Here is a 16995-nt window from a genome sequence, read left to right as displayed (position 1 = left end):
TTTTAATCTCTCCTTGCTATTCTTTGAAACTCTGCATTCAGATGGATATATCTTTCCTTTTCTTCTTGGCCTTTCGCTTCTCTTCTTTTCTCAGCTATTTGTAAGACCTCCTCAGGCAAACATTTTCCCTTTTTGCATTTCTTTTTCTTGGGGATGGTTTTGATCACCACCTCCTGTACGGTGTTAGGAACCTCTGTCCAAAGATTTTTAGGAACTCTGTCTATCAGATCTAGTCCCTTTAATCTACTTGTCACTCAAACTGTATAATCGCAAGGGATTTGATTTATCTGGTCTCATCATTACTATCTGATTGAAATTGCTTTATTAAAATGGCAAATAATTGGAGCTAGGAGGCAGGATTTCTGGTTCCAACAATGTAAGTAAATCAGATAGTTTGTTTTCCCCAAAAGGTAAGTAAATATCTAAGCAAAAATGTAAAAAAAACATTTAGGGCTCTAAAGTTTCACTAAAGCAGACAAATTGGGAATAATATTCAGGAAGAATTGCTGTGACTTCAAGTAGGTAAAGCAGGAGCTAATGACCTTGTTATTTCAGTGGCACCTTATCCCCCTTACCACACTTAACCCCAAGTATAGCGGGCATAGGGGTTTTATAAGGATGGGACTGGCCATGAAAAGCAGCAAATGTTCTTCAAGAGATGCCATAGTTAATTTGATGTAGAGTTAATAAAAGAATCAATTATAGTAAGAATTGAATGAGAAACAGCCTCAAGTCTGTGAGTGCAAGTTGTGATCCCAGTTGGTAAGCTGAGAACAAGCCATAAATTCAGAAGAAATAAACAGAAAATGAGAGTCCAATAGAAAGGCTGGATAAGCTTTCCACACATCTCTGACACTACACGTGTGCATAGAGAAGGCCTCGAGAAATGCAAATGCCAAAGAAAATCCTGAGAACTACATGAACTTTCAATGTTCTCCCCAACAACCTAGACTCAGATCAACTGGCAAGGGTAAAAGCTTTACAGGACTTTTGAGAAAGGGTAATGGGAGATAACACTTTGTGTGTGGTGGAGAGAATTCTTAGGCCAAACAGAGTGTATCTCTAGAATGAGACTTTTTCTAAATATTGAGAACAAATTAATTGAGGGGATAAATTCAATGAATATTTGGTAAACCTGTTCTGTATGGAAGTCTTTGTGCCAATCACAGGTGGTTACAGATCACTAAAAGAAATTTATGGTTCAGTAGAATAGAAAGAGATGTAAAAGCTAACTTTAATGCAAGGTATAATAAAATGCATTGGAGCTACAGTGGATATGTGGAAGTATGATGGAAAGAACAATGAATTTTGACTTGCTATGAAAATAAAAGACTTTATCTAAAAAATAACATTTGAATTATGTGTAAAAAAGAATAGAAAGGGTATAATTTGGATTAAACTTTAAAACTTGAGAGAGATGTCAATAAGCGTAGAATGGGAAGGGTATCCTATGCTGGAGTTAAACGAAACAAAACCTCTCTATATAGTATTAAAGTTGGTTACACGGAGAGATGAAGCATGTGGTGAGACAAAAGAACCTGAAGTATTTCACAGCTGTTCTTGACTGCATGTGTGGAGATTAGGCTCTTCCTTCGGTAGTATCAAAACCTGTTCTGATTCATGTCTGTGTTTTAGAATAATCATTGTATCAGTGTTGTGGGGAATCTGCAGAAATAGGGTTGTCAGTCAGAGTCTACTGTAGCAACCTAATTTATGGCAATGTACAGGCATGGAAAAGGAAATGGTGACAGATGTATACATTTTGAAATAGCAATTTTAGAAACCAGAGAATCATCTGTATGTCTGCCGGTGAAACAGGAAGAAGAAAACGTGACTGCAGTTGCTGATCTGAAGCCTGTGTAATCCAAGATTAATTGGGCTCTGCAAAGTATAGTTGCCTCCAAAGATGACAGGTTATGTATATTTTACTTTTCTTACTGTAGGCATACAGGCATGAAACTAAAAGACACTTGCTCTTTGGAAGAAAAGCTATTAAACTATGGACAGCATATTAAAATGCAGAGACATTACTTTGCTGACAAAGATCCATATTATTTGAATGACAAGTCCATATAGTCAAAGCTATGGCTTTTCCACAAATCATCTATGGGTGTGAAAGTTGGACCATAAAGAAGGTTGAGGCCAGAAGAACTGATGCTTTTGAACTGTGGTGCCGGAGAATATTCTTGAGAGTCCCTTGGGATTCAGGGAGAGCAAAACAATCAATCCTAAAGGAAAGCAACCCTGAATATTCATTGGAAGGACTGATGCTGAAGCTGAAGCTCTACTACTTTGGCCAACCAATGCCAAGAACTGACTCATTGGAAGAGACCCTGATGCTAGAAAAGATTGAGGGCAGGAAGAGAAGGGAGTGACAGAGGATGAGACAGTTGGATGGCATCACTGACTGAATGGAAATGAGTTTGAGCAAACTCAGGGAGATAGTGATGGACAAGAAACCCCAGCGTGCTGCAGTTCATCAGGTTGCAAAGAACTGTACATGACTTGAACGGAAGTGAAAGTGAAAGTCTCTCAGCCATGTCCAACTCTTTGCAACCCCAGGACCTATACAGTCCATGGAATTCTCTAGGCCAGAAAACTATAGTGACCTTTCCCTTCTCCAGGGGATTGTCCCATCCCTGGGACTGAACCCAGGTCTCCCACATTGCAGGTGGATTCTTTGCCACCTGAGCCCCAGTGGAAACCCCCAAAATTATGGAGTGGGTAGCCTATCCTCTCTCTAGTGGATATTCCTGACTTAGGAATCAAACCGGGGTTTCCTGCCTTGCAGGTGGATTCTTTACCAACTGAGCTATCAGGGAAGCCTGTACATGACTTAGTGACTGAATAATAGCAACATGTATATTTGAGTCTGTACGTGTGTCCATGTTTCTGTATTGGAAGAAGGATAATATATTGTCAGTTTATCTTGGAATATGTTAAATTTCTGCTGCCTGTCAACAGTCTACTTTGCTTTGTCCAAGAATTTGGGTAATTTGAGTACCTGGGCTTCTCATAGAGATAATAACTAAAAACTTGGGAATAGGTAAAAGAGAGGAAAGCTGTATATTGATTTTTGCAAATGTTAATACTGAAAGAGTGAGGATTGAATAAGAAGCTGGCAAGGAAATCCCTCCGTTACCAGAGAACTAGGATGAGAATCAAATTTTCTATGAAGGAGTAAAGAGTTTTACATAGTTAAGTACTGAGTAATACATACTTTTTATTTATATACTATTAGAAATACATACTATTAGAGATAGATGAATTAGATTTATGATTTTGTACAATTTTAGTAGTAGGATGTGAGTGAAGATCAGATTTATAACTATGCATTAATTATTCACAAATAAATAATAAAATATCTAAATTGACCAATTAATCCCAATGTCTAAACACATTAGAGCTGGAAATTCAGAGTTTTATAGCAGGCTTCTCTGGTGGCTCAGTGGTAAAGAACTAGCCTGTCAGTGTAGGAGATACAAGTTTGACCCCTGGATCAGAAAGAATCACTTGGAGAAGAGAACGGCAACTCACTCCTATGTTCTTGCCTAGAGAATTCCAAGGACAGAGGAGGTCTACAGTCCAAGGGGTCACAAAGAGTCAGACAGAACTAAGTGCCGACACAACAAAAATAGTAGAATGAAGTCTTATCTGGGAAAACTGTTTATAGACTGGGGCATGGGAGGATTATAGCCCAAAGGTAAAAATCAGTAGAGAGGAAGAGATTATTGTAGTAAAATAGAATAGAAAGAAATGGAGTAATTAGCTGAGCACAGGTAAAGGCGAGGGGAAAGGATGGGCTTTTAAGCAGTGAAGAGTAAGAAATATGACAGAAGCAAGTAAGAACTGAAGAAAAAGAAAATAAGTGTGTTGAGAATCAAAGGACTCAGCTACATACAGGATCCCATTTAGGTAAATTTAGATTCCATTTTTCAGAGGGTATAAAATATTGTTAAGTTCTGAGGCAGTTTTTCTCAAGATTGCCTGCATATTACAGCTGCTTTAGTTTATTAGATGAGATCTCTCTGAGTGACTCTGCTATGTGTTGTAATATCATTCAGATAAAAATATCTCAGGGTGTAGTCCAGGCATCAGTATTTTTAAAAGTTTCTCAGGTAAACTTCTAATAAATACTCAGATAGGATTACAAACCGTTGATTGACAAGAACTGTAAAAGTCTAGGAATAACATCTTTGAAGTACAGACTGGATAGCTAACTACAGAAATTAAAATCTATATCTTATATATCCACGTCTGTATCTCTAATACAGAGTAATTGGCTTTTCAAAAAAACTAGCAGTGTGTGAAATGAGACTTTAAGACAAGAGAGTGTGATATCCATTAGCATCAACCTGGAAGATTTCATTGATGGTTGACGAAATTGTCGATATTTTATCGACATAAAATATACTCCCTGACCTAAAGAAAGAATCATACTCCCTCATGCTGGTAATTTCTCTCCAAACATAAGATGTGCTCATAATCTGATTACACTGCCGGTTGTGAAAGATGCAGCTGCTGTTTTGTGGTAGTGCTCCTGTAAGCATATTTCATGAACCATACATGTCAGAATCACCCTGTTCCTTTTTACAGTAATCAAGCATAATAGATATAAAGTCAGAAAACTAGTTTATAATTGAGAATTTGAAATAAGAACATGGATAATACATTTTTATGACTGATCCATGCATGTAGACAAGGATAGCTACCTTATAAGAAGACAGTGGACTCAAATAATTATGTACTTATATCAGGCCAAGACAGTCTCATGTCTACGCTGAAAATGATCTGATTATAATACTTAAAATCTGTTATCCAAGGCCCTCTTTGCTGGACACTGCTCATTGTGTCTTTTATTTCCAATATTTTCCCTCTTTTGCACAACAGATTACTAACGAAGTGAACTGAAAGTTGCTCAATCATGTCTGACTCTTTGCGACCCCATGGACTATATAGTCCATGGAATTATCTAGGCCAGAATACTGGAGTGGATAGCCTTTCCCTTCTCCAAGGGATCTTTCCAACCCAGGGATCAAACCAGGTCTCCCACATTGCAGGCAGATTCTTTACCAGTTGAGCCACAAGAGAAGCCCAAGAATACTAGAGTGGGTAGCCTATCCCTTCTTTAGCAAATCTTCCCGACCCAGGAATCAAACCGGGATCTCCTGCATTGCAGGTGGATTACCAAAGAGGAAACTAATCAATCTTCTGTTGAGTTACGTAGGAATGGGAGGGTTACGGAAGGGTGAATGGAGTAAAAAAAAAAAAAAATGACCCTTAAAAGGTGGTTCCAAATCACAGTTCTGAATTATTTTACTCTGCTTTAAAACTTTTCTCTCAATGGGAAATCTATTTTATTTCTAGACCCTTGGAGGATGTATTATAGCCACACCATTCTTTTTACTACACCTTGAGATATTTTTATCTAAATAATAGGGCAGTACACAGTAGAGTCACCCAGAGAGATCTTATTTAATAAAACAAAGCAGCTCTAATATGCATGCCAGGAATAACATTAAAAATACTAATTAAAAAGCTTCATTTTTTGGCATTTAAACAAATTAAAAATTAAAAGCATGTAAACATAGATAACAGTCTATGTTCAAATAGATTTTCAAAGGGAAATATATAAAATATGAATTTTAAAGGCAGGGCAAATGTGTTTTTCAAAGAGATACATAAGGGAAATTAACTTTTGTAGTCTGCAAATGCCAGAAGTAAGCTTTTGATCCCCCAGGGCAAACAATTTTGAGATATGGTTCTATCACATAATTGCTATCGTTTTCTTAGTTACACTTTCCAGTTCCCTGCGGGCTGTTTTTCTATATAAACTTACTTTTATTTCCAATTATGTTATTATAGCGATGAGAATCAGATCTAATTAAATAAGAACATGACAGTAATTGTCATTCCTTTATCTCTACAAACCATAATTTTACTCCCTATGAAAGAATACCTCAGTAAAGATAAATGTAGATCGCTAGGTCCATCAGCTGACTAGAAATAAAGGCCAATATCCTTATTCCTCTCCATCCATTCAGATCTACTTGTTTACAGATTTTCCTTTCTTTCATCCTCAAATAAACATTTATTATGCATCCATTAGTTTGGGCATCTACTATATGGATACAGAGTTTTTGGATATAGAAATAGTCAAATTTCAGTTGTGCCCTCAAGAAAAATGGGTTAAAAAGAGAGATTTCATCAGTATGACAAGTGTCATTCCAAGATATAAATAAAATATACTGTGGCTACTTGAAACCTTTTCCCCACTACCGTATACGCAGAAGAAGACATTTACATAGCGTGCGTTTTCAGTGCTCAGTGTACACTGTTACCCTTTTCTATATCACTGAAGAAAGCATATCTTAACCCAATAAACACAGCAGAGATGGCATTGCATCATTTCTAAATTATGTTAACAATTAGTTCATGGTAAAGAATCTGCCTGCAATGAGGGAGACCTGGATTTGATCCCTGGGTTGGGAAGATCCCCTGGAGAAGAGAAAGGCTACCCGCTCCAGGTATTCTAGCCTAGAGAATTCCATGGACTGTGTAGTTCATGGGGTTGCAAAGAGTCAGACACGACTGAGAGACTTTCACTTTCACTTTAGTTCATGTAAAATAGATAATAATTTATCCTTTGAATAAATATTTACTGCATGGCTAGGTATGTGCTGGTGTCAGAGTGGCAAACAAGACAGATGGTCACTAATAGGGTTTTTAGTGTGGAGTGGGGACAAGAAGAAAAGATAATTTTAGGTGGCCGTAGTGGCTCTAAAAGTAATTAGAGAAAGCAAGTTATAGAATAAGAACTGTGATGTGGGGTGTATGTGTATAGTATATATTGGAAGGCTATCGACACTAAGCTATTAGGAAAGCTTTCTCTGAGGAGGTGATATTTTGAGCTGGGTCCTGTATGATGAGAGTGAGTTAGCCTTATAAAAAATCAGATAAGACGTGTTCTTGGTTAATAGAAAATAGTGTACAAAAGCCATGAGACATACAGTTAACTATTTCTTCCCAGACATTTCACACTAATGAAGACATGCTGTTGTAATCATAGTATATCGGCTGCAAACTGGTATGTTTTTGGTTGGCTGCAAGAACAGGAACTATTAATGAAGAAAAAGTCAATTAGGGTGCTCTGGGCTGAGAAAAAATAATAAACTCAAAATGGCTTCACTAAATATCTCACCACATGAGAAATATTGAGATAGCTCCTGTTAAGGTTGTTTATTTCAGAACTCATCAAAACCATTAAAAGCCCAGTTCCTTCCTTCTTTCAACTAATATATTGGCTGTGGCTTTAAACCTAGTCCCTTCAAAGTGACAAGAGGGCTGTAGCAGCTCCATGCATTACATCTGCACACAGAACAGCTCAAAGACAAGAAGAATGTCTCTTCCTTTTATCCCCTTGTAAAAACAGAGAAAAAATTTCCCAGAACCTATTAATAGATATTCCTTCAAGTCTAATGACTAAGAATTATGTTATATGATTATTATTCCTAAACCAATGGTCAAAGGGAATGGAATTAACATGATTAGCTTAAGGATCTCAGTTTTGCTAGTTAGCAAGGGATTAAAAAAAAGAAATGTTATCAGGTAGTGACCATATAGTGTTTTCCACGAGAACTTTGCATATGAGAGGCAGTATTATTTTGGTATTACATTATTGGGGTTTTCTTTGAATACAAAATTTACCCTATGTCTGTCTTGCCTCACTTCATCTTCTTTATTACATTATCCTGTTTAATTCCTTCTATTAAATTGATCAATTTCTGAAATTAACATTTTTGTATACTTATTATTTGTATGTTTTCTATCTCATTTCACTGTAAAAGGGTCTTGTTCTTGCTCACTACTATGTCCCAATGATTAAAAGAGTGCCTGCAATAAACATTTATTGATGAAAAAAGAATTACTAGGAATTATCTACAGAAAACTACTAAGGAATGCTTCTTCAGAAAGCGAAAAAGTCTAAAGAACAAAGCAAGTAATCAAGCTATAAATAGAAGGGAAAGAGATCAAGGTAAAGGAAAAAATTGGACAAAATGGGAATGAGCAAGACACATTCAGGTAACTGGAAGTGGTGGTTGAGTAGGACTGAAACATACATATATGAATAGAAGGTCAAGGATGAAGCTTGAAGGAAAGCATTCAGACCATGAAGACTTAGTTACATTGTTAAGGCATTTGGACTGCTTTTTTTTTTTACTCCTCTGAAATATATAATACATATATAGATACATAAATTAATTTGTTAGTATTCTTTATATACTATACTATTATGTAATAGATTATATTATATATAAACATATTATGTATCATATATTGTGACATAACATATTGTATATAGATTTTAGTAATAATTTTGAGCCACTACAATACTCTAAAAATATATATAGAATCATGACCTTCCTGGCTTGAGAGCAATTTCAAATTATTAAGTCTGAGTCTCAGGTGTAGAGGAAAATAGAGATCAGTAGTCTTTACATTACCGGGCAACTTAAATCTTTTGAGTTTTCTTTTTTTTTTTTTTATTGATTACCTAAGTATTACATATGGAGCTTCAGATCCATGAAAGCTAGAGTGAATCTTGCTCATCTGTATTTCTCAGTAGACACCTAGATGATTACTGATGTGAAATGGCAACCCACTCCAGTATTCTTGCCTGGAGAATCCCATGGACAAAGGAGCCTGGCGGGCTACAGTCCATGGAGTCTCAAAGAGTCGGACATGACTGAGCGACTAACACACACACACACACACACACACACACACACACACACACAGTCACTTTGGAAACTACTAGAGTTAACTATTCTCCAGAGTTCTAAAAATCTTCAAGGAAGAATATTACTACTTCTTTATAATTTATACACAGAATATTTAAAAACAAATTTGAGATAACCTGCAATTCACTAAAATGTAATAAGTACAGCTAATGAGTACAGCTAATGATAAAAATGAGACAAATCAAAGATTTTGCCAGATTTCTGTGTTTTCAGGATACCATTTATTATAGAATCTTACTATTTCTTGTTGTAGTTATTCCATTTTAGGTCCAAGTAATCAATGTCTAAGAGTACTGTCCAATAATATAGTTATTTGTATTTACCACTAAGGGAAATCTGGGCTTCCCTGGTAGCTCAGCTGGTAGACCTCAGTTGGATTCTTGTGTTGGAAAGATCCCCTGGAGAAGGGATAGGCTACCCTCTGCTGTATTCATGGACTTCCCTGGTGGCCCAAATGGTAAAGAATCCACCTGCAATGCGGGAGACATGGATTCGATCCCTGGGCTGGGAAGAACCCCTGGATGAGGGCATGGCAACCCACTCCAGTGGTCTTGCCTGGAGAATCCCCATGGACAGAGGAGCCTGGCAGGCTACAGTCCATGGGGTCACAAAGATTTAACCCATTTTCACAATAGTTTAAAATAATTTGAAGTTTTATGCTACATGTTTAATGCTTGAAACTCCAGTATATTACTGTATTCACTTTATTATGTTCAACATAGAATGTTAAATTTTAAAAATCAATCTATAAATAGGTCAAATTGCTATTTGTGTATCTGGTTAATTCTACTTGAAAGTGCATACAGGTGCACTTTCATTGAAAAAGCAAACATAAATGTAAATCTTTTTAAGCTAAATTATGCCATAGGATAACCCTGAAATTCACTTTTATTTCTTAAGCAATTTTTTAACCAATGCATTGTAAAATACCTAAGGAAATAATTGTTTCAAATATATCCTCATATTATATGGGTAATTACCTGTATGACACTGTCCCCAGGATTCATATCTGTATAAACATAGACATCATAGGATATTTCAGGGAAGGTTGGAGTGTTGTCATTTGCATCCATCACCCGAATAGTGACAATAACTGGCTCACTTTCTTGAACACCATCAAATGCTGTTATCTTTGGGGGTAGAAAAATAAATTTAACAGAGAAGTCATGCAAACATAAGCAGTACAGAATTCACTCCTACAATTTGAAAAGTTTCTCATATTTTTTACAGTTTCAAAAGGACGCTAAAATGTTTGCTGATAAAAGGAAGTAATAAAACTATAATAGGACATAAAATCAAAGTGCTTTAATGTGCTAGGAAGCAACTATGGAGGATTCTGCTTGATTTTTATATGTTAAATTCCAGTCATACTTTCAATAACCTGATATATAAAATGTTCTAGAGGCTTGAAATGGGCCAACATTGCTAATTCTTAGGAGTTAACTATTTAACCTTTAAAAAATGAATAGGGAAATGCTCTTACATATTTTGTATACAATGCAATAGTTGCTTTTACAGCAACATGCTTATATAATCAAGAAAGTAGGTGTCCTAAACTTGTAATATTATTGTCTAATAATTCACAAAAATCAGAAATTTTAAAGGACCCATTGGCATTCATTAAGAGTGACATTTTAATTATATTATTTACTCTTAAAGAAAGTCTCACAAAAAGTCAGTGCTCTAATAATACCATTGTGGTCCTGAATGACTTCTTAAAACTACTCTGTATCCAAGTTTTAACTGTAGATTTTAGGTCTTCTGGAAGCTCTGAGTCTGCTGTATAAGTTTCTCCAGAAAAAAACAAATAAACAAAATTCTTACATAAATTTCATTTCCTATATTTTTCTATCAGCTCATTTTTTCCTATATTTGAATAAAATCTAGCTCAAAAATTTGGATGATAAATAGAACTCCCTTTAACCTCTATTCAGCTGTCAATCTTTCTCTGTTTCTTTCTCTTTCTCCTCTAGGTTAATCTAACCTAAGAATTCTTCTTGTGGGGGGCTGTCCTGTGTATTACGTCTCTCAGTATTGTCAGTGTCTACCCCAGATGCCAGTAGCACCTTTTCAAAAGAGTAACCAAAAATGTCACCAGAAATTGCAAAATGGTCCTAGGCAGGGTGGTGGGAGCAGGGATCATCTCTAGTGAGAACCACTGGCCTAACCCTAAGACAAACCTAAAAATGCAATAACAATAAATATGTAAACAAATGTTAGAAAATAATGTTTACTTTGTTGATTCTACTTTATAATACCTCAATTTAAGTCAATCGTGAGTGGATGGTGGAGAGTGAGACTCCCATTTTTTTTTTTTTTTAGTTTTTTATTTTTTAAATTTTAAAATCTTTAATTCTTACATGCGTTCCCAAACATGAACCCCCCTCCCACCTCCCTCCCCACAACATCTCTCTGGGTCATCCCCATGCACCAGCCCCAGGCATGCTGCACCCTGCGTCAGACATAGACTGGCGATTCAATTCTTACATGATAGTATACATGTTAGAATGCCATTCTCCCAAATCATCCCACCCTCTCCCTCTCCCTCTGAGTCCAAAAGTCCGTTATACACATCTGTGTCTTTTTTCCTGTCTTGCTTTCTTCCATTGGAAGGGATAGTAATAAAGCTATATAAACTGAGAAAAAAGAAATACTTTTGAGGAAAATTTTATTACTCATATTCTCTGTTATTGATTGAAAACATTGCATTTTTCTTTTCCAATCATTGGCCTTTTCAGTTTTAAACAAGCATCTCTTTCTCTTGCATACATATACATTTATGTGTATATATATATGTATCTCTCTCTCTCTATATATATATATGAAATCTCTTTACCAAGAAGGCGTAAGTCTGCTGCTCTTCCCTGTCCACCGGTTGAAGTAAGGTGAGGTAGCGAGTGATTCCAGTCTGTGTGACAGTGAAGACTGAAGTGTAATCATTCAAAAACAGGTGAAGCTCTGGGTCTTTCGTCTTAAACAGAAAAAAAAAAGCCATTATTTAAAATGTTGATAAACAATATAGTTATTAGTTCATTACCTGGAAATTCATTTTTCAAATTTATTACAAGTATAACTGCATTAAGAATTTTCTAAAGAAAAGAGAGCTTCATCTAGAGATTGTTGAGTTGAGTAAAACTACCCAAAGATAATTACTCCTTTGTGGAAAATACTTAAATGAGTACTGGCATAATTAATGTGAATGAAAGCAAAAATAATGACATAAAACAGTCTAATTGAATACATTCTTACTGATTATTTCATATCAATATTTTCCAGAACTTCATTGGCCTTGAGAAATAAGAAATAAATGCAAGAAAAGGAAGCTGAAGCCCAGAATTTTAGCTGTAGAATTTTACAATTACTTCATTTGCAGAAATAAACTGCACACATGCATAGTATTGTTCTGTTCTCATGTTTAATGTAAATTAGAAATAAAATTGGTTATGTATAATTCATTATAAATATTATGCTTGTTCTTTCTTATTTTAATGTAAATATTCTCCAGAGGGAAACATAATATTTATTTTGATTAAAATATTTCTGATGATTAAATTCAAATATTTGAATTGACACGTGTCTGATAAAAAGGTTTAGTAAAAAATGACATATACATAAAATGAAACTGATTGCAAAAGTTCAAAACACAGGTAATTAACTAGGCAGTGGAAATCCTTCTCAATCTTACTGCCATCTCTGAAAGATAACGTATTAATATCTGCAATTCAGAGGAAGAACGAAGACATAAAATGGGAAGGCTTGGATTGGTATCCGCACAGTGGAAAAGGAAGGAAGGTGCAGTGAACAAAAGGGGGTTATTGAGAGGATGCAGACTATCAGGAAGGGTATAAAAAATAAGAACAAGCAAGGAGGTAATGTGTTTCACAAATTATGGCAGCTTTAAAAATATTATGGGGTGAACGGTGATTTAAAATCACAGGTTACTTTTCTATCAGATAACATCAAAGGCTGAGGGCAGAGTAGACAGTCTGGAATTGTTAAACATATTGTTGATTAAAAAAAATTAGAAACTCCCATTAAAAAAAATTTCTATGTAGAAGTGAGAAAGTTGAAATGCATGCTGCTATATTAAAAGGTGTGCATAACTTCACCCACAGACACTTTATATCTACCTAAAGTTTCAATATGTTTATATTTCAAGTAGCCTTGGAGTGAATAGTTTCATTTGAACCTGACATGTTATGTGTTTATAGTACCTCATTAGGAGATATTACTTAGCCATATCATGGCAGCTTTCTTGTCCACAATTTTGACATGAGGTCAGTGTGCTATATTTATCTTGGAATATTAAAACAATGCTATAGAAAATAATTTTCCATTAATCCATTTATTATAAAATAATCAAAGTTGTTAACAGTTGGAAAAAGAAGCATTGCACTGACATTATATTCTAGGGGACACTTCAGTTGTTTTCATTTTAGTGTCATAATCTCAGCAGCTCAGCATGGATAGGAAGCATGGCTGGAGTATTTGGTTAAATCAAATATGTTATTTAAAATTATTTTATTTCCAGAATTCTGGGAGGTGGATCATAGAGGATCCTGCTGTGATCTATGTCGGAGAGTGTTTTGCCTATGGAGAGGGAGGGGGTGGGATGATTTCGGAGAATGGCATTGAAACATGTATACTATCACGTAAGAATTGAATCACCAGTCTATGTCCGATGCAGGATACAGCATGCTTGGGGCTGGTGCACGGGGATGACCCAGAGGGATGTTGTGGGGGGGGAGGTGGGAGGGGGGTTCATGTTTGGGATCGCATGTACACCCGTGGTGGATTCATGTCAATGTATGGCAAAACCAATACAGTATTGTAAAGTAAAATAAAGTAAAAATAAAAATTAAAAAAAATTATTTTAAAAGGTAATCTGTAAAATGCATATTAAACATACTTTAAACCACATTTTGGGGATTCTTATTATATTTTAGAGCCAATTGTAATAAATTCAATTATTTTTAAATGATCACAAATTTTAGTTAGCATGCATTTTCAGTGAAAGGAAAACTCAATAAATACAAATAACTGCTCTTTTTTAGTGTTTACCTGTCAAGGTAAAATCACTAGACTTTTAAATTCACACAGTTTTTTTCTGTTCTCTGACTGTACCAACAATGACACCTACAAATATAGCGTCTTTAACTCATATATTTACACTGTAAATAATCTAAGTAGGGCAAGTTTTGCTACATGATTTGCTCGCCAAATGTTTACTTCTTTTTGTTCATTCAAACCCATCAGTCATTCTTTATTTCCTTTATAACTAACCCTCTCTCACTGTCTCTTCTTCCTTTCAACTGTAACCTCTGTTAGTAAATTTGTTAGATATATTCATTCACATACTCGCCACATTTTAAGCAATTTTTATGTCAGGTGCTGTGATCATGCAATACTGTAATGAGTGCTGGGTTGCAAACTAGTGCATGTATGTGTGACTGTGGTATGATTGTGTCACAAACCACACTATTTCATGTATTTATGAAAGCAACAAGATTTTCATCATCAAGTGCTTCCCATTTGAAGATAACATACACACCAGGACTTCATAAACAGGCTCTCTCATATTTGATAATAAGAAATACTAAATAATTTTTGATAATTTAATTGTCTCTATTTCAAGTGCTTTTGTAATAACTAGCTAGAATACTAAAATATCATTTCCCAGAACTACAGTTTTATGTAAAAATATGCATATAACATAATGCATAATGTTAACATTGTACATGGCATGGTACAGCTTATTCCAATCTGCCTTGCACAGTGAATTTTTGGTTAAAATGTAACTTTTGAAGCTAATTAATATTCAAAACAGTAACCTTTTAAAATCTATATATGTATGAAGCATGCATAGATGCTATGGGTAAATGAGCCTTTAGCTGACAATCATCCAGTGTCTCTCAAAGTTTAACACCTTAGATTCATTTGTAATGATAACCCTAGTTTCAGGTGTGGTGTGCAATGAATGTAAATGGAAGAGAATACTCTGCTTTATTATTCCGATAGGGACAGTGTAGGTTTTATGTAGTCCGTATCTCGATTAATTTATTTAAAGTAAATATTAGTTTTCTAGATCATAATATTCACATAAGGCTGATTATTACAATAACTTTTTCCCAGTGAACAGTAATATTAGTTTACTCTAAAGTATACATTCCGTAGACACCAAAAGCACAATATATTAGTTTGTTGATTTGTGTATTATTTTCTGGGAGGACAAAATAAACTCCAATATTTATTCACAGCACAAATAGAATTAATGCAAAAGTAAGCACATACACAAACACAAAGGTAAACTAACACATAAATGTAAAATTTAAAAATCCTACCACAAGAAGAAATATATTCAAATATGAGAGTCTATTGGATTTAAAACCAATTTTCGGTTTCCAATGAGACTCAAAATATGATATAACAAATTCATGCACACACAAGATAATATGTATCCTCATATATATGCACACACAACACAGATATATATATTTACATATATATAAATATATACATATATATAACTGCATACTTATGTGCATACATAATAATTATAAAGCATAGCAAGAAAATGACAAAAAAATTAATCTCATCTGTCAACTTGAATAGGTTGACAGTAGTTTTCAGAAGTACCTTGTTTAAAGGGTTCAACCCTCACATTAGGATCTTTGAAAGAATATGATGAATTATTAATGGTTCATGAATTTAAAAAAATAATTACATAATCTTTGAGTTTACATGCAGTTTGAATTCTACACAATTTCATACCACTATTACCAATAATATGTAAATAAGTTTAGATTGCGTATATATCTTAATAATTTTAATAAATGATAAGTAATTCTCTAGTTTTACTTTAGTAGAACAAAAAAGAACAAGGAAGTGAATCACGGCAATTAACAACAACAACAAAAAAACCACAAAATTAACAACTAGTACCTACAGGAACACCACCCGGCAGAACCTATATGCAAATTAAACATTAAATGAAAAACTGCAAATGTAAATGACCACAGATATATTTATGACAAACAAGTATAACTAGTAAAAAGCCAACAAACCTCCAAACAAACAAACAAAAACCATTTTCCAGTTCATTTAAACTAAAAACTTTTTTGAAGGTGTATTTTTCCCTAATGTTTTGATACATCATAACATATGTATGATAGTATAGCAATATTTATAAACTATATATAGACATTATACCATTGAAAGTATAATGTATTAAATTTCAAGGATACCTTTATTTTGAAACAGTAGCACTATATAGGGATGAAAATTGATTTGGAATTATAAATGGATCACTGCTTTTCTGAAAGCTAAAGCATAACCTCTATTGATTATTATTCTTTTTTTTTAATACCTAGAATTCAATAAGCAATTTTAGTGGTTCTGTCAAAGAAAATCTGGTGGTTCCAGACATGCCTCTTGTGCAGTACTTGCTTTATGTATATTCTGGACTATTATAAAACTATGAGGTAAGAATGGTTAAAAAAATCATAAATGTAATTCATATGTATATTACATACATACATAGATTTCATACATATATGTGTATGTTGGTATCTATATATCTATAAGAAGGAACATTAGCACAAATATTGTTGTCTACATGTTTTACACTTTTCATGTGACTTGAAATTCCTTCGGAGAAGGCGATGGCACCCCACTCCAGTACTCTTGCCTGGAAAATCCCATGGACGGAGACTGGTGGGCCGCAGTCCATGGGGTCGCTAAGAGTTGGGCACGACTGAGCGACTTCACTTTCACTTTTCACTTTCATGCATTGGAGAAGGAAATGGCAACTCACTCCAGTGTTCTTGCCTGGAGAATCCCAGGGATGGGGGACCCTGGTGGGCTGCCGTCTATGGGGTCGCACAGAGTCCAACACGACTGAAGTGACTTAGCAGTAGCAGCAAGATTCCTTCTGACTCAACATCTACATGCTAATAACACTACAAATCACCAATCTCTGCTACTAGTTCCTAAAATTTTGTCTTATTTTCTAATGAATTGAACAGATAAAACAACTTAATTTTTGGACAAACAGACCTAAGTCTGTTTCCTTCTTGGCATCTAGCCTGTGGCATAGCTGTGCTCAAGAAAACCAACTCCTGCAATGGCCACTTCTCTTCATGCCTGATGCTTTATCTTCTTTCTTTTTGGTAATACCTATATGAGGTGATGTGTC

The 16995-nt window shown here is 34.9% G+C and overlaps 1 protein-coding gene across 1 annotated transcript in view; it reads right to left on the bottom strand.

The window, feature by feature from the left end:
• PCDH15 (protocadherin related 15) overlaps positions 1-16995 on the bottom strand; it is a 1094267-nt gene that overhangs the window by 395918 nt on the left and 681354 nt on the right. The window contains exons 12-13 of the mRNA XM_060404607.1: positions 11638-11772; positions 9782-9931 (exon numbers count right to left, since the gene is read on the bottom strand). Coding sequence (XP_060260590.1) covers positions 9782-9931; positions 11638-11772 — 285 coding nt within the window. The remainder of the gene's footprint in view (positions 1-9781; positions 9932-11637; positions 11773-16995) is intronic.

This window comes from Ovis aries, chromosome 22, assembly GCF_016772045.2.
Source record: "Ovis aries strain OAR_USU_Benz2616 breed Rambouillet chromosome 22, ARS-UI_Ramb_v3.0, whole genome shotgun sequence".
Classification (NCBI taxonomy): domain Eukaryota; kingdom Metazoa; phylum Chordata; class Mammalia; order Artiodactyla; family Bovidae; genus Ovis; species Ovis aries.
Note: the sequence above shows the minus strand (reverse complement) of the source record. Positions and strands in the feature narration are given on the sequence as shown.